Consider the following 25,921-nt stretch of genomic DNA (forward strand, 5'->3'; position numbering starts at 1 on the left):
GAAATTCGCCAATTCTGGATTTTTTTCTGGCTCGTGGTCAAAGAGGTCACTGCCTGTGTGAAGTAGGATATTCCTCCAGGTTTTTTGCAGGGGGTCTGTAGAAGCTCTGGAGGGAAGGACCCTGAGCATGGTTCACCTCTGAGGACACAAACTGCAGTGTCATTGCCTGCCCTTCTTGAGAATCATCAGTGCAATCTGATTAAGGACATTTCTCAGATGAGTCAAGTGGCTTTTGTAAATGTAACCACCTTTCCTGATCATCAAGCTGGTTAAACACACAGTGGTGCCTCTCTTCACTGCTGTGGCAAGGACAGCCAGGAGTAGTGACCTGACTTGGAACTGTCATTCCCAAACCAGAAGAATGCAGATTTTTGAAGTGATGACAGCACCTGAGTTTGTATATTTGAGTTGGGGTTTTTTTGGAGGAAGAGAGGAGAGATTTGACAGTCATCAAGATCATCAGCAGAGTCTGACTGAAGTATGAGTTCAGCAGTGACTGAATATTCAGCCTGTAGGCTTAGGAGCCTCCTATAAAGGACATAACTTTATCTTGTCCTTGTGATTTTGTGCTTTGATTCGCCTAACTAATGATTTATTATAACCTGGAGGGTAATAAAAAATACTATGCTGAAGCTTTTATTGTTTCATTTTGGTTGGCATTAAATTTTGGTACCATCTTTTACTGGTGTTCCTAACTCTGAGTCCCTGTGCAAGTTGAGATTAATAACCCACGAGTGAGGGCTGCAGGAGGCTGTGAACATGTTCAGCTCTGCTGCTGCTCTCCAGCCCATTCCTCTGCTTAAGAGACACCTCTCAGTGGGCTCTCCTACATCCCATCTTGCATTTTCACGAGGAAAAGAAGAGGATAAACATACAGAGGCTGTATTTATTTGCACCTCCCTGCTTGATGTTGCTGCTGGGGTATTGCAGCTCTGAGAGCTCCCAGAAGGGGATTCCAGGTGAGTTGTAATTGCCTCATCCAGATTTCCCTCTTTCAGCAGTGGCAAACTGGACTGCTTTCCAGGCTGGATTCCTGTGCTCCCTGGTGTGTCATTCCACACAGACACTTCACCAGTGAGGCTGGAACATCATCCAGGCTGCAGCTGGGCTAACTCAGAATTGCTGGATTACTCCATCATGCTGCTGTTTCTCCCACTCTCAGATGGATGTAGTTGTTGCTGCCCAGCTTCTCTCCCACACTGAGATGTTTTGTTGAAAGCAGCCCAGAAAGGCCATGCAGAGGTGTTAGCAGTCCTCAGATTTCAAACTCTTGCTTTTTGCATGTCAAATCATGCCTGCAGATTGATCTTCCTTTTACATCCCATTTTAATACCTCCTGTTTCTGCAAATCAAAAAGCTAGAGTTGAACACAGTAAAGATTGCCATTATAAACAATTATTTTTAATTATTTTTAGTGCAGCACCACAGTTCCCACAGTGGTGGACATTATAGGGCAGCACCACCATCACCAGTCCCCCCCAAACTCACCAGAACCTGGAATTTCTTTTGTTTCAGGTCTTTCTGGTGGGATTAAGTGTTTTATATGAAAAAGGAAGGCAACAACTTTTGAGCTGCTCGTGCCAGGGAATTTTTGCCTGCTCTAAACCCCCAGGCTCAGAGGGACTCAGGCATTGGGGCAGTGATGTGACATTGACCCTGAGGTAGAAAACAGCTCTGTCTCAAGCACTGCCCTTATCTCCTCTCCTGTTAGCTGGTTATCTGGAGCCTACACCTTGCAACCTCAGGTGTATTGTCATCAATCATCTCCTATTTTCTTCTACGTGCTGGTTCCTCTCTGCCCTTCCTTTGTTAATAACCCAGTTTGCCTATATCCTTAAAAATATCTGATTGTGATACCATTTATCCAAAGCACCATGCATCCATCATGTGCTCATGAGCGAGATAAACAAGGTCTCCTGGGAAATACACTGCCAGAAATATATAGGATAAATAACTATATCAAATGTATGTCAGTGTGCAAGAGGGGAAAATCCATTCATTAAAACCTGGGTGGATCTGCAGTGTTTTATTGTACCCTCTAAGCTTTTAGTTTAACTAAGAAACATACATTTCTGCTGCTTATCTCATCTTGCACAACTCTCCTGCTGCCCACTTCAGCATGAGATATATTAGCTTCTTCCACTGCCATTGTAAATGTGTAATTGCTCATAACCTTTTTTTTTTTTTTTTTTTTTTTTTTTTTCTCCTTAGACCTTACAGGCAGCTTCTTCCTTTCTTCTGACTTCAGCTTCACTGCTCCTGGGTTTCAGCATGTGGATGTGGGGTGGAGGGGGAGGAGAGGGGCACTCCCCTCCTGCCCTTGGTGTTTGAAGGAAGCCCTTGGGTTTGTGTCTCAGTGCCTTGGGCTGTGAGGTGAGTGATGAGAATGAACAGCTGCAGGTAAAACATATAATTTTTATGTTTCATGGTGGGATTTTGCATGCATTTTAATTTTTTTTTTTTGTTTGTTTTTCTGTGCTTTATCCTTCTAGAAACACCTCTAAAAGCTGAGGTTGCAGGTTGTTTTCCTGCTGGCCCCATCTTCCCCCAGCCTCCAAGGCATCAGATCTTTCTGTTCATTAATTTCTCCCCTCTGGTCAAAAAGAAGCACACTTGGTTTTGTGACTGAGGTGATGTTGTACTCATTTACTTGCAGGCATTTTCCTGAGTCCTAAGAAGTTGATATAAAGGTAAGAATTGCTTGTGAGCCAAACTGGTCCTTGATGTAAGAGCTCTGTCTCAGGTTCCCCAAAACCTGGCAGCCCAATGACAAACAGCATTCATTAAATCACCTGTTGTGATCCCACATTTCACATTCCTTTGCATGTCTAAGTCACACTGATCCATGGCTGCTTCATGCTGCTGCATTTCCTAACACAGAAAACATCAAATTCAAGCCCTTGGGAGTAAATTCCTTTCTGGGTGAACAGCTCCTTCCCCTGGAATTGCAAAGTTGGCCCAAAAGGGCACAGCTGTGCCCCCCAGCAAAGGGATTTTTCACAGAACAATCCATCTCAGGGTTTCTGACACCATGGCTTGTTGTTTTCAGCCTGTAGTTTCATTTACAAACAATAAAAAAGTGGTGAGAGAATTGGCCTTTGGCAAACATGCCCACAAAAGAAAATATGGGGCCAGGTCTTCAGGTGCCATAAATCAGCTGAAGTGAAGGAGCAACACTGATTTACATCAGCTGAGTGTCAGCCTGTAAATCCCCACTGACACACAGTTGAAAAACAAGCATTTCCAAGCACCTGAGCAATTTCTTTCACTAAACCACCATTCCTTTCTACTCCCTCTCTCCATTCAAATGTCCACAGAAGGGCTGCTTTGTGCTTTGAGGTTTTGGTGCTGTTGTTGTTTGTAATGCCTGATTCCTTCTCAGGGCTTTGTTTTTCCCCCCTTTTTTTCCCTGCAGTGGAGAGCTCAGTAAAATGAAGTGCCATTTTCCTTCTGTCCATCCCAGGTTTTTGTGGCAGTTCATTAAGAAGAGGGAGCTGCAGGCTCTGGCAGTGGTCTCTGGGCACAGTTCAATACTGTGTGCATTCTTGTGCTGAGATTTACATCCCACATTCAAAAAAAGCCCCTTAAATCAAGCAGCCTGTTAGCATCTTCTCAGGCTCTGTGTGCCTGGGAGATAAAATGCCTGCGTGCTAATAGTCAATTCATCACTGATCTCACAGAGCAAAACCCTTTGCTTGTGTGGGAACATCCCCTGCCCAAGCCTCTCTATTTATTGCTTCATTTATTTATTTTAAATTCCTCATCAGCTTGGGCTAACATTTTGCAAGGATGCTGAGGCCTTCTCCATGCAGAGCAGCATATGGCTTTGCTGCAAATGCAGCCCTGGCCAATATGCTGGACTTACAAATCTGACAGTGCCAACTTACAAAAGTTTCCTGGTACATATGTCAATACCAACTGCATAGATGGTGAGCTTTTCCTGTTTTTCCCAAAGGAAAAGATAGAAACTCTCTGAGAGTCAAGCTCAGTTATGGAAATGCTGACAGTGAATTTATTTCATGGCACTCTGTAGCCCTGTGGTCACCCAGCAGCTCCAATTCCTTTGGGTGGATTCTCTGCTTTCTCCTGGGCTGCAATGCTGGGCACTGCTGGGGCTCCCATCACATCTGCTGGGGCAAAACCATCAGGGTTTAGGACTTTTTGGGGGCATTTTGGCTTTTTATATTTTAGTGTGGATTTTTAAGGAGTTGCTTCCCAATGTTTTTCCCAGAAATCTCTGGAATTGTGATCGATTTAGGGTGTTTAATGCAGATTTTATTACTTTTATGGCTATTTTTAGTATGATTTTGAGGGGTTTTGGCCATTAAATGTGATTTTCTCTGGATTTTTTTCCCCAGCCTTCTTCCTGTTTTTTTTCCTCAGAAATCCTTGGAATCTCGATGGATTTTGGGACCATGTTTTGATTTTTTTAGTGCAGATTTTAGGATTTTTATGGCCATTTTTTCGTATGTTTTTCGGGGAGTTTTGGCCATTAAATGTGATTTTCTCTAGATTTTTTTCCCCAGCATTTTTCCTGGTTCTTTTTCCTCAGAAATCTATGGAATCCTGCTGGGGTTTAGGACTATTTTTTTGGGGGGGGGGTTTTGGTGCAGATTTTAGCCATTTTTAGTGCAGATTTTAGCCATTTTTAGTGCAGATTTTAGGGCAGATTTTGGGCCATTTAAAATCAGATTTCCCCTGTATTTTTTCCCCCCCAGCCTTTTTCTGGCTTCCCCCTCCAGAAATCCCTCACCAAGTTTGGGGCCATTTTTTGATATCTTAGAGGCGATTTTGGGTGTTTCAACACAGAATTTAGGACTCCCAAGGCCATTTTTAGCGTGATTTTTTGGGTTTTTTTTTTTTTAGCCATTTAAGTCAGATTCCCCAGATTTTTTTTCCAAGTGTTTGCCAGTTTTTCCCCAGTTTTCCCCCCAAGGAATCTGGCTGAGTTTGGGAGCAGTTCGGGTTTACGCAGCGCGTGCAGAAGCGCATCGCTGGTCGATTATTCCTCCCGGTGGGTAATTCCATCACTCTCTGGAGCACCCACAGGTGCCAGGTTGGCACCAGCCCATCCCAGGCAGTTGGGGTGCTCAGCAGGCTCTGCTCTGGAGGTCTCTCCCAGCACAGGGCTGCCCACCCTGGCGTGGGGCAGGGTTGGAGCAGTGCCGGCTGCGCCGCGACGTCCGCGCCTGGCACGGGGACCAGCCCGACCAGCAGCTCCAGTGCCCGTCCACCTCTCCACCTGGCACACACAACAACGGGGAGAAAAAACAGAAAAAAAGGGGGTTCAGGTCTGGCTGAAGCTTCTCAGGATATGGACTCCCTGCTCTATCCCATGGTGAGATCAGTGGGTGAATCAGCATCGCACAAACACCGACAGCAGATTCTTGTCACTGTGAGGTTAGGAACCTCCAGTGCTCTCAGCACCAACTCCATTGGTTATATTAAACAAGCAAAGCAGCTAATAGCTGCTAAAAATGTTATTTATCACAAAGCACATCAGTCTCAAAGGCAAGCAGAAAAGTGATGGCAAAAGTGATGGCAAAAATCAAAGAGCAAGAAGCAGTGGCAATAAGCACCAACTCTCCCCAATACATATATATCCTATATATATATCCTATATAGATTTTTTTTTAACAAGCTAAGACACAAACTTAGACCAGCACTCCTTAACCTATTAGAATCCTAGTTTCTTAACACTCTAGGTTACATATAACTACTCATACAACCTATCTCATTCTATCTGAAAAATGAAACAATATTCTTACTTTAATGTCTAAGTACTGTTTACAGCTGTGGGCCTGGAGGCTCTACTGAAAACATCAGCACGTTTTTTTAGCTTCACTAGAACTTGCACTGCTACTCTGGAATCTAAACCTTTCACTTATTAAAAACATTAGAGCTCACCCTGAAACTTACTGACTTACTTCTACTTAAACTTCTACTTTATGTGTGAGTGGCTTAATATACTTCAATCCATCCAAAGGCTTTAATTCAATCCCTGCACTCTGATTTCTCTCTGAAGAATTCAGAGACCCCTGACTCACTGACTCCAACAGTCCATCTCACCTGGAAACCTTTGCTTTGCTTTTCCTTTCCCAAAGCACAGCTCTCTCTGCAGCAGCTCCCTCTCCTCTGACCAAGGCAGAGGGACAGCAGTGCCCTGACACTGTGGGGATGTTGTGAAAATCTCCTGCTGGAGATGGGTCACTCCAAAGCTTTTTCATTACAGTACAGAGTTGTCAGGAGTGGTCGATACTATGGATTATGGCTGTGCTCCTGAATGATGCGATTGCTTGATGCCTGTCATTTACTGTCATTTTTTATTTACTCATCTGGCCTTCATGCCTGGCTTGGGCACTTTATTAATCCAGACAGCACAAATGGATGCATGTGCTCTTAGTGCTGGCTGGGAAGATGGGTTTTCCATCTGCTGGAGCATTGTGCTTTTAAAAAACAAAAACATTAACTTGGTCTTAAATGAGTTTTGGAATTGAGAATTTGAAGCTAAAAATTGCCCATGAGTTAGAAGTGTGCCTGTCCCCACTGTTGCTAAAATCAAGGGGCACAGGGCTGGTTGGTCCAGTGTTCTGCTTTGTGGCAGATTTCTGGGTTTCCCAAGCAAATTCCTGACATTGGGAGACAAAGAATCTGAGCTTTTTTAAAAAAACCCACTTATCAGCCACTGAAGCAAAGCTTTGGCATTCAGCCTCACAAGCCATCTCCCCAGCTCTGCTCCAACTTCTTATCTCATCTCAGCTTTGATTTTCCACTGGTGAGACCCCAGTGATGAGCCCAGGGTTGAAGGCTTGGAGCTCTGCCTGGTGGAACTGCTCAGAAGATGGATTTTTCTGCCAGCTTCATGTGCTGAGATATAGATTTTTTTTCTTTTTTTTTTTTTTCTTTTTTTTTCTCATCATGAATCTGGACAAAAATATCCAGAGAGAACTGCAACTTTTTTGGAAATGAAAGAGCTTGTTCTGACCTCAGCTTTTTTTGCTACCCACTTAACTTTTTAAGATAGTATAGAAAGTGACAAAGAAAACATAAATATAAGCCTGCCACTTTGGAAAAACATATTTTTTCACCCCAAAATAGACACTCCAGTCAAAATGCATCCTGGGAGGGGGTGGGAAATCTGGCAGTATAGCAATTTTTTGCTAAAATGGCTTTTTTGGTGGCATGTTGTGTGAGCAGTTGCTTCACCTGAGCTTTTCCCCTTCCCTCCCCTCCTTGCCTGCTCTTTTGTTCTCTCCCACTTTGAGCAGCCATTCTTAGTGGGATGCCCTGAGCACTCCAGAGGATTTCCTCTATTTAATCCAGCAGTTAAACACACCCTCATTTCCATTTATAGTAATAATAAATTATAGGATGATTTGGGCTGAAAGGGAACATTTCATTCCATCCCCTGCCATGGGCAGGGACACCTTCCACTGTCCCAGGTTCCTCCAAGCCCTGTCCAGCCTTGGACACTGCCTGGGATGGGGAAACCTGTGCCAGGGTCTCACCACCCTCACAGGGAAGATTTTTATCATCATATTAAATCTAACTGACCTGGAGCAGAGACTAGATAGAGTAAAAGGAATAAAATATGTATTTATTGAAAGGATGCACCTTTGGCAGTGCAAGAGCCTGGCCTGGGCTATACCCAAATCAAATCCAAAGTGGATCCCAGTCATGAGTTTTTACACTTTTATAAGTTTTGGTTCATCTACATCTTGGGGTCAATTATCCAGCCACAGCCCCAGTCTAGGAAGTCTCAGCCCCCTGGTTTGCCCCCTTTCCCTCACTGTTGTTTCTGCTTTTTGGGTACCAGTTTGATTCTCTAGCTAGAAAGGAATTGTTTTGTCTAACTACCCTGTGAAGAGACCTTACTAACACCTAGCATGAAGTTTCAGAGTTACACACCAAGCAGCAGAGATTCTGAAAAATCTAAAAAATAAAAATAAAAAATAAAAGCTGAAACCCAAGGCATTATAACCCTGTTCTTTTTCAATTTAATACCATTCCCTCCCCTCCTGAGCTGCTAATCCCAGTCTCTCACAAGGCATAATACAGCAACAAACCACAGAAGGGAAGGTGGGATGGATGTGCGGACACCAGGAGCTGTTGGTTTAGTTTGGTGGAAGGGGAAATCCATCCCTGTGCTGCTTTGCCCCAGCTGGGCTCTCACCTGGGTGCTGCCCCTGCTCGCAGGCAGGGCCCCTGTGGCCAGGGGGGCAGTGGCAGGAGCAGGTGTCCCCCAGCAGGACGGGCTCCCCGTTGTTGTGGCACTCTCTGCAGCGGCAGGGGCTGAATTCCTGCAGGAACTCGTCCAGAGCCCTCCTCAGGTGCTGCCTCTTGCTCTCCATGCTGCCCAGCTTGCTCCTGCTCAGGATTTCGTGGATGGGCTGCAGCTGCAGGGGGATGGAGATGGATGGCATGGAAACAATTCTGGCTGGGCATCGACTGGGAGGCTGTGACATTGCTGGAAAAATTCAGGACTGGGGGAAAACTCATTTGTCATCCTTGACAGCTGCATGTACATCATGCAAATGTGTTGCTGCCCCAGTGAGGAGCCACTGTTCCAAAACCTTCCTCATCTTGGAGGTTTGTGTGGGATTGGCTTTTCTGGACATGCTTTAGTGTGGAATCAAATGATAAATTAAAACACCCCAGTAAGCCTGGGTTTTTTTGACTGATTTCTTAGTGCTGTCACAATCCCTGAGATCCTTGCATGCTTTTTGCCTTTTTGAAGAAAATGTTTTGGTAAGAGCTTTGGACAGAGGGTATCATCAAAATTTATTGCCATCCTATCACTTGCAGTGGCCAGATCGTGAAATATCCAGTAAATGCTGAGAATGAGGAATTTTGCCTATATATTTTCTGCCCTTTGATGTAGTGAAATAATACTGTCATCTACAGCTTTGGGAATGTAACTCACTCATCATATTTTCCAGCAGCAAAACACAGTTCCTATATACCAGTCAGCAAAAATAGTCCAGTTTGGGCAGCAATTATAACATCCCCAACTGAATATTAATATTCAATGGGTATTAAAGATAAAAATTTGGGACTGTGTGAGGACACTTATTTGCATTTATTGATGTACCTGTGCAAACACTCCCTGTCTAGGCCAGGAATTTGTTCCAAAGACAGCTCACTGTGCAAGGCACTGTAGCAATGGTTGTGGGGAGGATCAGGATCAGGATCAGCTGGGTTTTGGGAAGAGCCCTTGGCCAAATTTGCAGAAGCCTGTTTGCCAAACTGAGGGGATGCAGATAAGAGCTGCTGAAGTGGCAGCTCTGACTGCAGGGTGACTGCTCAGCTCTGGAGCAGCCAACAGAGAGGTCAGTGCATGCTTTACTGGAAAAGTGCAAGAATTTTTGCCCAGAATTGATGGGAACTTGTGCAAAAAGGTGAATAACCTGCAGCTGGAACTGAAAGCACATCTCTGTTATCAGATCTTTCTGCCATCAGGGGCTGCCCAGGAAGGCTTGCACTGTCCTTCATGCCCTGCCAATAACACAGATAATTCCCAAATCCATTTTCCCTTCTCCCACTCCCTGCCAGAGCTTTCAGAGCTGCTTTCAAATGAAGACAAGAGGGATAGAAATGGCAGCATGTCCTTTCCCCACACCCCACAGCTTCTCCTGGAGCAGACTGATGATCTTGGCACCTTGGGGTACTTGTGGTCCTGCTGCCCACAGTTGAGGAGGTGCAGCCACCCCCTCCTGCCTCTGCCAGCTCTGCTCTGTATTATTTGTTTGTAGGGTTGCTCTTCTCTGTCCTTTTCCATCTCCTCTGCTTGCACCCTTCTCCTCACCCCCCAGAAGCTCTATAGAATGTTTCAGTGATCTTCCCATTTTATGGGAAACAAAAGGCAGATTAGAGCCTTGCTGATTTTTATGGCCACAAACCTTCTTTCTGGAGTGTGGACAAAGACAGGACCCACCTGACAAAGCAGCCAGGAGCTCCCTGCACAGACAACTCCTAGAGGGGAGCTGTTTCTGCAGAGCTTTTGCTCCTTCCCCAGCCCCCTGTGAGCCCCCTGCTTATCCAGGAGGGTGGACAGCATCAGGGAGAACACTGGGGATGGATACAGCTGCAATTCATTGTTGGGGAACACATCAGAAACTTAACCTGGCACTAATCCAGCATTAAGCTCCTTGTCCATCTCCCTGTGGATGCAGGCAGTGGGAGATGTACTCCCCATTGTGAAATGAATAAGAGGTTACCAGATCAGTGGCCCATTACATTTAATCTTGTTCTGTGATGGGATCACAATAAAAATACGAAATGATCTGCTCGGCTACACTTTCATTCCTTAGAGCTGCAGAGTTCCTTCAACTGCAGAAAAGCCTTACCTGGAAATCAATAACAGCAGGATTATATTTTAATGACCTGCCCCAGTGACGATACATTTTGCCATCCCAGCTCTCCAGGAGCCCTCCACTGTAAGTGGTATCTCCTCCTCTAACCCGAGGAATAATATCTTCCACAACTGCACCGTGGCTCTTGGCATCTGCAAAGTTGAATTGCACAGGTTTTATTCAGCTGCTGCTGCCACACAGGCTCCAGAAGCTGCTGGAAGGAGAGCAGTGGTGCAGGGGGCTGTCAGGGAGCTGGGATTGATGTGAGCTCAGTGCTCTCTGCTCGTGGGGTGAGCCCTGACACTTTATCACAAGGTGACAAGCTGAGCATCCCAAATCCTCTAAGCTGATAGGACCTGAAGGGCCTGCACTGCTCCAGCCTTGGTTTCTGGGCAGGACGTGGGCAGTAGATCACAATGAGATGTACAAATCTGGGGGTTCTGCCCTCTTTGAGTACTTTTTAGAGTCAATTTTCTTTTTTTTAGCTGCCATGCATGCCCAGTCTGCTGCTGCTGAGCACTGCAGCCTCCCAGCCCACCCCACAGCCTGATTCTAATCCAGGTATTGCTGCATTCATTCCTGCTCTTTTAAGAGGGATCAGCACTCCTGGACCCAAAGTTCCTGTGGCCCCACTTGTCTGGGGGATGGCACCAGGGCTCCCTTCCTCAAACCTTGTGTGACCCTACACAAATCTCTGTGCCCAGGTGACCCAAGGAGCCCCAACAGAGCCCTGCTGTACCAGTTTTCAGGAATCCTTTCTTTCTGCAGTCAGAGTGTGTCACAGATGTACCCAGAGCCACTGTGTCCTTGCTGAATGTAACGCCAAGGGACAGGCCAACACAGGCACTTATCTCCTCTCTGCTGATGGCTGCAAACCAGAAAGCAGACAGGTAAATTCAGTGATCTTCCTTTTCCTGCTTCTTTTTTTCTGTCATTGAAGAAAAGATTCAGTTATTTTCATGGATTGTATTTCAAAGTCAAAAGTTATTCTGGGCAGAGGACAGTGGAAAACCCCAATGTTTTATTGGGGTATACTGGGCCTATCATTAATAGGTGTAAAAACTGTTTCCTCAAAAAATATTAGAAAAAAGTAAAAATCTTAAGACTTCAGGCACAAATGTCCCTGTTTAATCTATACATTTAACAACAAACTTTGTTGGTTTTTTTTTTTACAGACTAACTCATATCTATGGTAAAGCTAGGAACAGCAGCTGAAATCTATAGATACTCACTGGTTTTCCTAAATTCAGGATCCTGACCCAGCTGTTAATGGCTAAAGCAGCACTTTAAGGAGTGACTGAGAGAAGGTCTGTGTGCTGAGAGCTGCCAGAGCTTTCCTGCCTGCTGCTGCCAGCACCACCACATACATCATGAAAATATGTAACTGGAGAGCCATGAAGAGACTGCAGAGGGGAGAAGGGAACTAATGAGGTGGTTTCACCAAGGTAAGCAATGTGCATATTTCATACAGCCTGGTTTTATGTAAGTGTACTGCAAATACAAGGCAGTTCTCTTTAGTAGTAAAAAAAGTCCATTGATTTAAGTAAATGTCGGTATTGTAAGTAATGGGTAACTTTTATATTGGTTTTTTTTTTTTTTTTTTTTTTTTTTTTTTTTTTTTTTTTTTTTTTTTTTTTTTTTTTTTTTTTTTGTCAGAGGACCTTAAAGTGTTTTCCAAAGGAGCCTGGTGATCAACACCATGGCACAGAGGTCAGTGGGGTTTGTGTGTTGTGGTTTAATGGTCTGAAGTTTCAACCTCTGTCCAAGTCCCACCCTGGAGCATCATCTGCTGAACAGCCTCCCCTTGATTGTGTTTGAAATATTGCTGGAACACTCTGGTGGTGTGGAATTATGGAATGGTTTGGGTTAAAAGGGATCTTTAGGGGCCATCTGGTCCAGCCCCTCTCCCTCATGGGCTGGGACATCTTCAAATATACATGTTTGTTCCCAGCCCCATCCAACCAGCCTTGAATGTGTCCAGGGATGGGGCATCCACCCCCTCTCCAGGAAACTTGTGCCAGTGTTTCACCACGGTAAAAAATCTTCTTCTTTAATCTACATTGACCCTCTTTTAGTTGAAAACCACCATCCCTTGTTGTATCACAACAACCCCAGATTAAAATCTGTCTTTCTGATGGGCCCTTTTAAGCACTGGAAGGTTGAGATATCTCTGGAGCCTTTTCTTGTCCAGGATGAGCAACCTAAATTCCCTCACCCTTTTCTCACAGGAGAGGTTCTCCATTCTTCTAATCAGCTTTGTGATTTCCTCTGGATTTGCCCCACCAATTCCATGTTTTTCCTGTGCTGGGAACCCCAGAGCTGGATGCAGCACATCCAGGAGGGGCAGAACCCCCTTCCTTCACCTGCACAAGGTATTTTGGACCCTGTGAGGTTCCCTTGGGCCCAGAGCTTGTCCAGGTCCAGCTACTCAGCATCCTGACAAAGGGGGTGCAGGTCCTGGCTTCAAACTGGGGAGAGCTGAAACGTGCTCCAGACTGGAGCATCCCACTGCAGAACTGGGCCCTTGAGAAAGATTAAACCTGCAGCACTCCATTACTCCAACTAAACTGTTCAACAGTTGTAAACACAGTGGGTAAAGTTCATTCACCCAAAGCAATATGAGTGATTGCTTATCTTGGTGCTGGAGTGCCATAAAATTAAGCTTGAGGAACACCCTGATTAATTGATTTGCCATGGTCCCTGTTGAGTAATTATGTTCAGCGAGGGGCTGTCGATACCATTTGCTATTGGTCGTGGCAAGATCTGGTTTTGATAAATGAAAAGTGGTTATCACTGCAAAAGGGTGGCCTCAGTAAATATTGGCACTTGAGGGGGGAAGCCCTGATAGGGTTGTTGTTTTTTTTTTTTTTTTTAATATGATATAATTTGTGATAGTTAAATGTGCTCGAGTGATAAGATTTACTGCTGCATTTTGAATTAATCAGAATATATGAAGACTCTTTCTAATTTACTCCTCGCATAATGTTCCTCCCATAAATGTTCTTGTAATGTGTGAACACATTATACTGTTTTCTGCTAAATAATAGAACCATAACAATCTATTTTAAAAACAAGTAATGAAAAATATTGATGGCAGAGCAACGAGGGACCTCGTTCTGACACGTGTATTTATTTCACTCATGACCACATCCATATAAGCCCTTGCAGCCTGAAAGCTGGGAATGGGTCTGGCAGCAAAACTGCAGCCCTGAGCTCTGCACTGGATATCTAAACAGACAAAGTGATTTTATTTTCAAAATTCAGGTTTCCTAAATGCTCCAAGTCCAGCTCTGTGCTCAACCAGATGCTGTGTCTCAATCAGGGAGGACTCAGCCAAGGGATCTTTGCCCTGAGTTTGTGCTTCAGTCACTGGTCTATAAAAACATGAATATTCCCTGTTTCAGAGCATTTAGCAAACAGCCTGGTGGGCTGGGTGTCTCTCAGGATGGTTGATCTAAAGCAGAGCCATGCTCAGCCCTGTGGGCACACAGTGATGCATCTGCAGAGCTTCAGACTCATCTTAGGAAGCTCTCATTTTAAGACTTGAGCACTTATATCCTGATTCCTAACCATTCCTCAGGGAAGGAGGATAATCCTCTTGCAAACACAGCCTCCAAGCATGGCTGTGATCAACATTAGAGAAATCAGGGGGTTTTTTAGCAAATGCTTCCAGACAGTGGCATATCAGACACTGCAGGTGGGTCCTTCTGGGTCAGTGACACAGAGCACTGCTGGCTTGGTAAGGGTGGACTTTATGGCAGAGCCTGGATTAGATGAAAATTACAGAATGGTGCTGCATTAGAATGAAAATTTAATCTCTGCTGTGGCACATTTTTGTCTTTTGCTGGACTTCAGCATCCTTCTTTCCTAAGATAAGCATCTCGTAGCAGTAAATCTCCTTACATACACAGCAAGCACAAGATAAAGCAAAATAATAGCCTCCCTCCATGTGCTCTTGATTAATTCTTCCTCTGAATTTGGCAGTCTGCTTCCTGAAGACTTGCTTGCCAAGACCTTGTTCACTTCTATATCAGTCACCCTTCAAAGTGAAGAAGTAATTTGAAGAGGCATCGTGTTTCCAAACATTAGAGGTTCAGGAACTTGATGAAAATTCCCTCAATCAGCAATTTCTTGTGGAAAAATTGGCATGGTTAATGTGCAATGTGGAGTGCATAGTTATCCTAATGCTGATGGGACCAAACCATTTCAAACCAGAGGCAGAGCCATGAAAATTATTGAAATTGCTGAAGTTACAGCAATTTTGCACCTGTTGTCCAAGATTACAATTTCCTTTTGCATCAGTGTCTGGGTACCCTCAACACAGCACAGTGATGGGGAAAATGGGATCTATTGCATTGTTGGCACCTTTACTAAAGTTGACAACCTGGTTATTGAGCTAAAATCCCATATTATTGTTCTGCATCCAGTGTTTTTTGATCAGGACAAATGTTAGACTTTTGACTTGCTAGCAATGGCAATCCTCACATTCTCCCCATCTGCAGAGGGTGTTTTATCTAACTGAGATGTAGAGGTAGGGCTCTCCAGCCTCATCCACTCCAATTTGTTGAGAAGTGGAGCTAACAGGGGTCTGTTAGTCTCCAGATGTGACACTAAGCAGAGTAAAGTGGCAGAAGTATTGCCAAGTGCAGTGTGATATTTCTATTTACAGAAAATTGCAGCCTTTGCTATGAACAGGCTGAAATGTGGGAGGGCTGAGCTCTGGGTGGATTTGCAGCATTCATGGTGAACAAAGATGACGAGAAATAGGAGAAGATTTGCAAGTGACACTGAAAAAAAATTGAGAAAACAATGCTCACGTTCCTTCCTTAAATAACCAAACCCTCACCCAGGTATTTCTGAAATCAGAGCAGGAAGCTTGAGTGACACTCCAACCATGTGGCCACCAGGCTGGAAATGCCAGGTTTAAAGCAGAGAGCTGAGAACAGAGAGTATATTTTGATTTTTCTGACCTTTTCTTCGCATTTCCTCCTTGTTGATGACGAGGATGTACTCAAAGACACCCCCCATGGTGCCAGATGTCATGAAGTGGGTGCCATAGTCGTTGATGAATTTGGCATACATGCCATAGTTGTAGGTGTCTGGGAGGTCCTGCAGGGAGAGCAGCACATCTTCATCCAAAACAATGTTGTCCCTTCTCATCTTGAAGCGGGCTGTCTGCACCTTGGTCACAGCCCTGATGAATCCAACATCCTGCAGGTAAAGAGCAGCTGCAGTCAACATTAATTTAAACAAATTTCTAATCTTTAGGCTTGCAGGGAAAAGCCTGAGTTTCTAGATGTCAGTGCAGGCATGAAAATAAACCTGATTTTAAATGAAATAATGGTATTTTTTTTTTAAAGTCTCTTTCTCTAGAGGTGGAGGCCCTTGGGGGTTTGGGTACTACAGGAGTTTTATTGATGTGTGAATAAGATCAGAGTTGGGCTCCACATGATTCCACTCCATTCTCCATTTCTACAATTTCTTTTTCTGGTTTTCTTTCCATACTGTTTATTCCCTTTTTGCTCTTTTCACCAACTCAATGAGTGACAAAGCACAAGGGTCAAACCCAGCCCAGCAGAGGGGAGATTCCCTGGCCAGGAAGATGCTGATGGAGGGAGAATTTCCTGGCTATGACACCTGCTCCAAAGCTCCACCTCTGTATTTGCCATTGCTTTGGACAAGTCTCCACTGCAACATGAGCAGCCCTTTAAATGATTCCTCCAATAACTGATCATCATTTAGCTGCAAACATCATGTGAGTCTGGACAAGGGCACAGTAAATACTATAATGGTGCTCATTTCAAACAGCTTTTAAGGGCATTTTAACTCAGAACACCATCAAAGTTATTCTTCTTTATTGTTTTCTGTCAGCAGCCCGGAGAGAAGTGGAGATGGGGCACGGTAAATGTGGGAAATACCAGCACTCATGTTATTAGATTGGAAAGAGGTCATCACAGCCAGTCCATGATGTAAACCCTCTGTGAGAAGTACACCCTATTATCAGGTGCTATTTTTTCAGAGTGGTATTTTAACCTCCTGTAAAAAGTAGCCTATTTCCCCATCACGAGGCAGCTTGTATTAATTTGAGCAAGATATATTTGCTAGCAGAGATCATTCCTTGAGGATAATTGTTTTGATCAGCATCTTGGTATTCCCTCCTCCCTCATTGTCACTTCTAAGCATTTTTTTATTTATGTGCTTAATGTAGCCATGAAACAGGATGGGGTGAGATGACATGTGCCGTGGCAGTCTGTAATTCAATTTTATTCCCACTCCCTGTTTGCTAAAACATACCAAGAACAGCAAACAGGATTACTAACGATCATACTCTTGCAATTACATGAACAAATTAAGGTACAATTACCCTGTGTTAAAAAATGCAATTGAGAGAATAAACTGACATAAGTTACAGCCAGACCACGGGATGCACAGATGATGTGACTGCAGCAGATGCATCCCTGATCTGCTTGTTTTTTGGTTTTGTTTTTTTTTACCTTTGCATCATACTGTGTGAAATTCTTCAGGGATCCTTTGCCACCTGATAAAGAGAGGCCCAGGTTGAACATGACCTCTCCACTTCCAGGCCCAATTCCAACAGTGACGCCTCCTGCTTTGGATTTATCACTTTTAAGGGCGTCAAGCAGGTCCTTTGAATTGTCGTAAAACTCGTAAGAAAACCCAGAATCAGCATGAGCCTAAAATGAAAGGAGCAGACATTAATTTTTCAGGTGCTTCCCTTCCTTTTTAATCTCTGTTTCTTGAAGGAATACCTCTGCTAAAGCCCATGATGCTCCTGACAGCACCAGCATTGATTTCAGTGAATGTGGAATAAGGAATTAAGTTCTGTGCCATTTCATTTGGAAATATGTGAGAAATGTGGATAAAGCCAAGCATTTTTCTTCATCCATCTCCAAGCAGGGGAGAGGTTTGTGTTTAGCCACTCAGAGCCAAAGCTGGTAATGGTACCTATTAAGACAGCCTGACACTTCCCATTAGAAAACCCTCCTTCCAGTTCTTTACAGCTCTGCCAAATTCTAACTATTTTGACTGATTTTATTTTTTTTTTCCTCTCCAGTCTGCTTCTGGATGAATTTATTTAGGAAAAGAAAAATTCAACATCTATTTACAATGGCAAGGCTGGAAAACAAACATTGTTTTGCCTGTGTTTTAGAGAAGTGACCTTTTCCTTGACAGCTCTACTTTGCTGGCACGTGGAATCGAGCAGCTCTGCTGAGCTGGGGCTGTGTTTGCCAGCTCTGTAAAAAGTCAGTGTTCAAACTGGGGGCTAAGGAACTCTGCCTGCTAAGAGAAAGTTACTTGTATTGAGTAATATTAACCAGGAATAACATGTTTTCATTCATTCGTGTCAAAAAACATGATAAATGTTGAATAGTGAGGTCAAGGCACCCACTTATAATGAGGGAAATCCAAACTAATCCTTGCTCTGCTTGGATCAGTGTCCAACATCAGGTGTGACCTCATGGACTGTGGGTATTGTGTGGGTTTCAGGATCCCCATCTCACTCAGAATTCAGATTTATGCCCCTTGCAGCCATGCCATAGACTCAGAATGCTTCCAAAGATTGAACCAGCAGCATTGTTACCATTTTACACACGGTAAAAAAAAATTTTACAGCTCCATCCCTAGAGAGGCAGAAGGCTTGTGCAAGCTCTTCAGCTCATTAATAGCAGAATTTAGAGAAAACACCTTTGTTTTGGCTCTGAGAATTTAGAGAAAATACCTTTATCTTGGCTCTGAGTGAGGGAGCAGTGGGGACGCCTGGGTGACAAAGCACGCGAGTTCCTTGGCGTGCATTGAGTGCCTGTTGAGGTACCTCAAAGACAGTCAACCCGCAGGTGGAACGTGCTTGATATCCTTGTGAGAAATTTGTCTTTTTGCTGGGAAATTGCTGCTGAATTTGGCACTCACCAGGAACTGGTAGAGGTGGAAGTTGTAGGGCTTGCGGTAAAACTTCTCGTCGTCGCCGTAGTGCAGGCGCTCGCAGGCGGCGTCGTACTGCAGCTCCCTCCACTCCCCGTTGTACACGTACTCACAGAGCCCCCCAAAAAACCCAGGGTCGTAAATGTTCTGCCTCCCTTCCTCTGTCAGGATGTTGTACCTTGGAATGAAGTGGCGCCCAGGAAATTACTGGGATTATCCATAATTATCCATGGTTTTATTTCCTCTGTCACAGGTTCTCCAGGTTATCTGTGTTTGGGTCTGCTGAGGAACTGGAATAGAACTTAAAGCTGGGTTGGGTTTATCTTGTTGCTGTCTCCTTCCCAAAGTTACCAGGAGACAAACAGCCATTTTATTTCCATGCCATTAGTTTGGACTCACATGCAAGAAATGGAAGAAATCAGTGTAGTTGCCCAGCCCCTCCCAGCAAGTACAGCTAGTCCCAAAGTCCTGGAATTCCTCCAGGTTCCTCTTAAGCCTAATGCATCTCATTGTCACAAAGTGCTTCCTGGCATTCTCTGCAATTATTTTCTATCTTAATCTCATCTCTTTCTTTTTAATAATGGTCCCGTTTCTCAGAGTAGTTAACACCCTCCCTAGACATGAAGCCTGTGCTTTGCCAAGTCTGTCACTTATTATTTCCTTATTCCTCCTTCTTCCTGCTCTCCAGCCCTCACAGCTGCTGCCCTCTGAAATCCCTCCTATTACTTAGTATTCCAAGTAATTCTGTGGCCCAAAGTGAAAGCTTTATTCAAACTAGGCAGCAGCACTGCTCTGCTCAAAGGGAACCATCTTTAGGGCTAAGATAGCAAATGCCATTGCTTTTGAGTCTTCTGCAGGAGGAACACTTCAGAGAGCAGGATTAAACAGGGTTCCCAGTGAAAATTGTAAAACTTTTGATGGACCCTCCCAGGCCCTGGGCCACAGAGACATTTATCTCATGGACTCCAGAAAGTGCTGGATTGAGATGATGGGGAACTTACACAGGGGCTGGCTCCATTCTCATCCTGTAGCCCTGTTCATAAAATCCTAAAGTGGTTTGGGCTGGGAGAGACCTTAAAGATTATCTCATTCCCATCTCTCTGCCACAGGCAGGGTCATGTTCTCCAAGGGAGGCTGAGCAGTAGCTTGGTTAAAATACAAGGTTTTCAACAGGAGTGTCACAGTCACAATTTCCCTTTGAGTTTAATTTTATTCTGGATTTCTCTTATGCCTGTATTACCTAATCAAAATTTGAGACTGAACAGGGAAACATTTTTGTGGGAGGAGTATTTACATATACTCCTGTGGAGCTCAGGCTCTCTGCCTTGAATCTGTGTTCTGAAGTCCTAAATCCTGGAGTTAAATCTCCTGAAGGATGAATGCCTGCAGGGTGCTGCATCTCCAAAGTCTGCTGTTTGCTTTAGTCCATTACTTTTAACAACTGGAGAAAGCTGTGAGATAGCTGGGATCTGTTTTCTCAGGAGTATAAAAAGGGCATCACAAAGGGCTGGAATGAGCCCTCATTGCTATGACAGCACCTCCCCTTTGGGTTTTGTACAGCCCCCTATCAATCCATGGATCACCACTATTACTAAGGAAGAGCAATATAAGAAACATAAGCCTGTTCTGATTGCAAGAGGAGCAGCCATTGATTAATTACTCACCCTTGGACTGCTTTTTCCACCCCTGGGATGGGGAACAGATGTTCACAAGGGCTTTCAGTATCTTCATCCTCACAGTTATCCTCATCAGACCCATCTCTGCAGTCTCTGTCTCCGTTGCACACGAGGTGCCGTTTGATGCAGCGCCCTAAAGTGCACAGATGCTTATCCACCCTCCAGAAATCCTGGCTGGCAGCTTGCACTCATTGTGCTGCTTTTCACCCACATCTCAGGGCCACGAGAAGTCATGCTGGGTGTTAAACATGGTGTTATTCCATGGGGAATTTGGTTTTCCAAGCTTCTGGGAGCTAAACACAGCACAGAGTCCAAGCTGGCCACTCCCAGGGGCTTCTGGCAGGTGGGAATCAAGGAGAGGTCACCCCACTGTCCTGACTTTATTTTCTAAAAATCACACTCTTGGAAAGTTGCTATAGGAAAAGCTTCATCTCTTGCCTTAAGGAAGTCAACTCCATCTTATTAAAATGCAAGTTTTCCTCTTCCCATTGCAGGAGGCATTTGGGGAGTTTATTGCAATAATTAAGTGTAAGAATGGATATTTGCAGGGAAGGTGAAGTGGAAGGGGTTTTGCTTCTGGGAGCGTGGAGAATGCCTTGAGGAGGGAACTGGCACTGCTTAATTTACCCCAAGTGGAGTGATGATGAGCTGGTCACAAAGTTGACCTGTGGCTCCAAATTTTGACAGAATTTTCATTAAACGCTCAGGAAGGAAGTTTGAGCCATTTGTGTAGAAACAAAAAAATCTGTCAAGGCTAGTCAAAGTTTCAGAGAACAACCATTTTTTATCCTAATCCTCAGAGCTGGAGGTGGCTAAAAATAACTAAATCACCCCAACAGATTGCTGGTTGGATTGATGATTGAACTCTGTCTCTAGCAGGGGAGAAAGCGTTGTGGGAGCGCTGTGTGAGCACACAGCACAGCAGTTGGAGCAGAATATTCCCACTCTCTTTGTTCCACTGAAAAATTCACATTCTCCATGTCAGACAGCCTTCTTTTCTATCCAAATCTGAGTGTAACATGGGTGGATTTCTGTAAAAGTGTGTGTGGGGGGAATGATGAAGGGCGGAAATTTCTAGCTTTCCCTTGTATTGCTCACCCTCCTGATACCCCCAGCACCAAAACCTTTTGGAGGGGTTTATGGCTGTCTCACTCACCTGTTCCCTCACACTGGAAGTCCTGCCCACACCCTGGTGGCCCTGTGCAGGTTGTCTCAGCTCGACAGGCTTGCTCATCCCAGAGGTGCCCGGTGCAGCGACTCCCTCCAAACTGCGCTGGCTGCAGCAGCCGCCGGTGCCGGTGCTGCACAGACACAGACACTGACACTGACACTGACACTGTGTGCCCACAGACACCCCCTCCACAGGCCACACACCCCCCAAAACCATCCTTCCACTGTGCATCCCTATCCTTATGTGTCTGTGTGGCTTGAAGGCTTTGTATGTTATAAAGGCAGGGGAGTCGCGGAGAATTGGGAGCTCAGGTTTGCCTGGAGTTCGTTTTATCTCAACTTACTGGAAAGGCTGTTTTAAAAGTATCTTTATTTTATACCTTGGAAAAATTTGTCCTGTTTTGTCCTGCAATGCACCAAGCTCAGATGGACACAGACACTAATTACAACACTGATCCTGCAACATTCCTGATGGATTATTAATGAGGATTGCTGCTAAGAAAGGGAGAAGAACCATATTATCTACTGATAAAATATACTGTCTATAAGCACAGGAATAAAAAAGGCAGGGATAAGATAAACTCAGTGCAAAGCAGAATTATGTCAGGTATTTGAAAATAAATTCTCAAACTATGAAGACATATGTGAAATGATAGAAAAATATGAGAACGGGAGCTGATGCATGAAGGCTTCTTCTAATTTCTTTTCACTTGCATTAAGAATCAGGGGATACTTAATTAAATCTGAGACAGGAAAGGAAGAAAGTCTTGGGCAAGTATTCTGGCCTGATTCTTCCACCATTTGCCTTGATTTTGCTTTTCCTGTTCTGCTGCCTTGAATGAATTTATTCCCCAGTTTACACCAGGGTAAATAAGAGCCTCTCTAGCAGAGGAGCATTTCCATCACATTTGGATGAGTTTACTGGATGCTTCAGAATGATGAATATGTATAATATATATAATTAATGTGTGTACATCCTCATCACAGACACATCTGAAGATAAATGAATACATTACAGTGCATCCTTACTTTTTTCTCTTGGCAAGGGAAGCAATCAGTCCATCCTGACCACTGGCTCAGCTGACAGTCAACAGGAGCTGGAGAATTTACATCTCTGCTGCTTCTTCTAGGGAGGGGAAGAAAGAGTGGTCTGAGATCTTTGAAGCTGTGTTTTGAGAGGGGCTGAGGGCTGGAAGGGTGAAAATGATCTGTGTGTGTGTTTTTCCACTAGGAAGATGGTTTGTAGGAAATCGTAAACATTCCAGGATGTCCCATCCAAGTATTCACCATCAGAATTGAGCAGGGCCTGCAGATGCAGTACCTGGGGATTTTTGTCTTGGGATTCCTGCTCTCCCTAGACATCTTTGCCCTTTCCAATACTTTGCAATTAAAAAAAAAAAAAAATATATATATATATGACTAAACCATCCTGATTAAACAGAAGAAATGTCATGAAGAGACAGGCTTTAAAGAAAAATTAATTATTTTTCCCCTTTCTTTTTAGAAGCACATCACAATCTCCAGGAGAGGGATGTTTATCCCTACTGAGCCTGTTTTGATGTCACTTTCTTTACACCAGTGTGATCTCATGGTCAGGATTTTCCCCAGCAAGTGTGAAATCAGGTCCTGGTTTCCAAGGGCTTTGTGGAGGGGTGGGAATGGCTGAACCAACAGAGAGAACAAGGTACACAGGACCTTGACTAAGAGTTTGGTGGTTGAGTATTTCTAAAGCAAAATACACAATTTCTGAGAAGAAGAAAATAACTCAAGGAATATTATGAGAGGAGAAAAGGGCAAAGGTACGGTGTTGGCTCTTGGATCAGACTCTCTGCACATACCCTGAATATCACTACACAACAGCCAGAAAATACTTCTCCTGCCTCCCAGCCCATCATGACAATCTCTAGCTCTGTCTCTACTCCCAAAATCTTCATTTGTATGAGCCATTTCTTTGTCTTGAGGAGCAATCTGTGCCATGCAAATACAACCCTGCGTTTGCCACAGCCTTAGAAGCATTTTGAGGGCTTATTCTGAGTCAGCACATTATTATTTTTATTATTATTTTGGTGATTAACTAATGAGCAGTCTGTTTTTTACTTGCAAGACTGCAGTCCAAAGAGAAATATTGATAATTAGCAAGGTGTGTAGCTCATGGGGGATCCATCAGAGCCTGGGGAAGAGAGAGGCACTAAATGAAAGGCACAGCAGCTCAGGAAGGAGCCTGTGGGTGCAGATGTGTGTGATGAGACCCCAGGAGGCTGCAGGTGAGCCCAGGGACATGCAGGTTTTGCTGCCTTTGTGCTCTGGCAGGAGGATTTGTGGGCTGCATCCTTCAGCACTTCACAAAGTGCTTAATTGGCTCACCTTCCATTGGATTTTACATTTACCTCTTCATTATTCTGCCTTGTTTGATAAGTTCATCAAACATCAAAAATCTCGTCTTTGTTCATTTTCAGAAGGGATTATTGGAATAAGCCTTCATAATTAAGTGTATCACTACCACAGTTTTTTTTTTCCTTTCCGTCTTCTCCTTGTCTCCATGTTCCAATTATCACTGATACCTTTTTTTGATCCTCCTAAATCATATTTGCCTTTACAACAAGCTTGAAATTAATAGCTGTAGAAAAAAAAAAATCCACCCATTTCCCTATCATGACACTCTAGCTTTAGAAAAAATGTAATTGTTTATTCCTTTCCTTCAAAGCCCAAGTGACACTCATATAAGTTAATAATATTGTTCATGAGGGAAAAAACCTGAAGTTTGAGGATGTGGCTTGGACTGAAAACTGGGTTATTCACATGCACTTGTTAGCTTCGTGTTGTCAAGTGTAAAATAATTATAATGCAAAAGAATATGAAAAATATTAACTCATAAATCATCCTGTATAGAGAATTCATTTCAAGTGCCCAAACCCAGCCTGGTAATTTTGGTGAGCAAGTTTAAGAAGGCTTAGCAGTCATCTGTAAAAGGAAAACCATTGTGCAAACAGTTCTTTTAAGCAGGAATTACAGTGCCTGGCTTGGGCTTTGGACAGCTGCCAATTTTTCATTTAATTTTTTTTTTTCCCCTGGTAGTTTTGTGCATATACCTCAAGTCAGGACAAGCCTTGATGGGCTGATTGGTGTGCTGGTAATTCCTGTATGGAAATCTGGGAAGGGAACAGACTCACCTGTGGGAAGGCAATGCCTGGAGCTCCCTGCACGCCGAGACCTGGGCTGGAGCTGGAGCCAGTGAAAACACAGACAGGATCAAGGCACAGAGCTGAGCCAGCCTCCTCCACATTGCTCTGCCATATGTAAATGTTTGCTACAGATCAGCAAACCAAAGCTTTTGAGTTTTCAGGGCTGCTGGAAGGTGCATGGAGCCCACCAGGCTCCAAAATGCTGCAGTAAATCATTGACAGCAGCACAGATCGAATCACAAGGAATCAGGACACATCCCAGGGGCCTTTGCCCTTTTGGAAACAAATTCCTGGTTTTCTGGCAAGGAAATATATTAAACTGTGCAACTGTTTCCACATTAAAGTCAATCAAGTCCTATTGCAGCAGGGTGTTTCTCATCCAGCCTGCGCCCTCCTTTTAATTGAAGCAGGAGGAAACTCGTGTTATTTCCCACAGTGACTTCACTGTAATTTTGATGTGTCTGGTTGCTGACCAGGGAAAAGCTTCCCAGTGCAGCAAATTGAAGATTAGCACAAATTGTGTTATGAGGAATGTGTACATGAAGGAAATGTCAGTTCAGCTTCCTCCCCTTGCCACGGGACAGTTTCCCACCTCTAAAGCTGGTGTGAGTTATCACCTGGCTTTTGGATGGCCCTACACAGCCACTGCAACGTGGAAATCGAATTCCTTCTTTTCTAAAGTGATTTGGGGGGAGGAAGATGTCCCCTACATCTAAAACTGTAGTGGCCAAACCTTGTGCAAACCCATCTGCTCGTGGTGGCTCTAATGCTTTTAACTGGGTGGCATCTTAATGGATGTGAACAAGTATAGGAAAGCAACACACAGAAAGCAAGAACACCACAGGTTATTTATTTTTAAGATAACAGGATGACAATATTTAGTTCTGTCATGTTAGAAGAAAATAAAAGTGGCCATGGGAAACACATCTAGTTACCACCCAAGTTACCTCACAGCTGTTTCTTCAAGATTTCAAAGCCTCCAAAATGCCCCTAATGCTCAAGGAATCTGTGTCTTCATTAGTTATCAGTTAAAAAAGGAGGAAGAGATCTATGGAGGGTTGTGTGTTCAAACAAGTGCCTGTTTCTCCCTGCTTTTCCTTCTGCATCAGTGGGCTGAGATGCTTTGTGCATAAATGAAATATTCCCAGCAGACAACTGGAAGTTTGAACCTCAATAAGTTCAAGAGAAAGTGTAATTATTGTAGGAAGGTCTGGTCTTGGGCTGTTGTAGCTGTTAAACAGACAGTGAAATGTCCTGTGTCCACAGAAGGCTGGGCTGGAAGTGTCACTTTGTGTATTTCCCAAACTGATTGCAAAGCTCATTTCAATAGCTGCTATTGCAAATTATCAAAATAAAAGGACCTCTTAGCAAGTTATTTTCATGTAATTAAAGTTCAGAGTGATCCTGGGGCTTGTCTTTGCCAAACACTAAGAAATGTATCACAGGGGTAAACTCTGAATTGGAATGAAATGAGCAGTGCCCTTCTGTGACCTTTGGGAGTGTGTTAATGCAATTCTTTACCTACTAATGCACTGCAGATGGGCTCAGAAAGTCCTTCTCCTCTCTTTGCCTCTGCGAGAAGAACTCCAATAAGGGGTTT

The 25,921-nt window shown here is 44.0% G+C and overlaps 1 protein-coding gene across 2 annotated transcripts; it reads right to left on the bottom strand.

The window, feature by feature from the left end:
* Positions 1-2,536: 2,536 nt before the first annotated feature.
* Positions 2,537-24,529, bottom strand: C8A (complement C8 alpha chain). Of its 2 annotated transcripts, none has more exons than XM_079313502.1 (11): positions 24,310-24,528; positions 22,169-22,265; positions 21,126-21,270; positions 19,958-20,102; positions 18,282-18,471; positions 16,847-17,047; positions 15,323-15,563; positions 11,092-11,220; positions 10,347-10,504; positions 8,174-8,396; positions 2,537-2,871 (listed from the first exon to the last, which is right to left on the bottom strand). In XM_079313502.1, the coding sequence occupies exons 1-11, from the start codon at positions 24,420-24,422 to the stop codon at positions 2,855-2,857; spliced, it is 1,659 nt and encodes a 552-aa protein (XP_079169628.1). In that variant the 5' UTR covers positions 24,423-24,528; the 3' UTR covers positions 2,537-2,854. The 2 variants fall into 2 exon arrangements, with proteins under 2 accessions (XP_079169628.1, XP_079169627.1); XM_079313501.1 differs by lacking the exon at positions 2,537-2,871 and adding an exon at positions 5,058-5,242 and having other exon boundaries at positions 24,310-24,529.
* Positions 24,530-25,921: the final 1,392 nt, after the last annotated feature.

The sequence above is a fragment of the Erithacus rubecula genome (assembly GCF_903797595.1).
Source record: "Erithacus rubecula genome assembly, chromosome: 10".
Lineage (NCBI taxonomy): Eukaryota > Metazoa > Chordata > Aves > Passeriformes > Muscicapidae > Erithacus > Erithacus rubecula.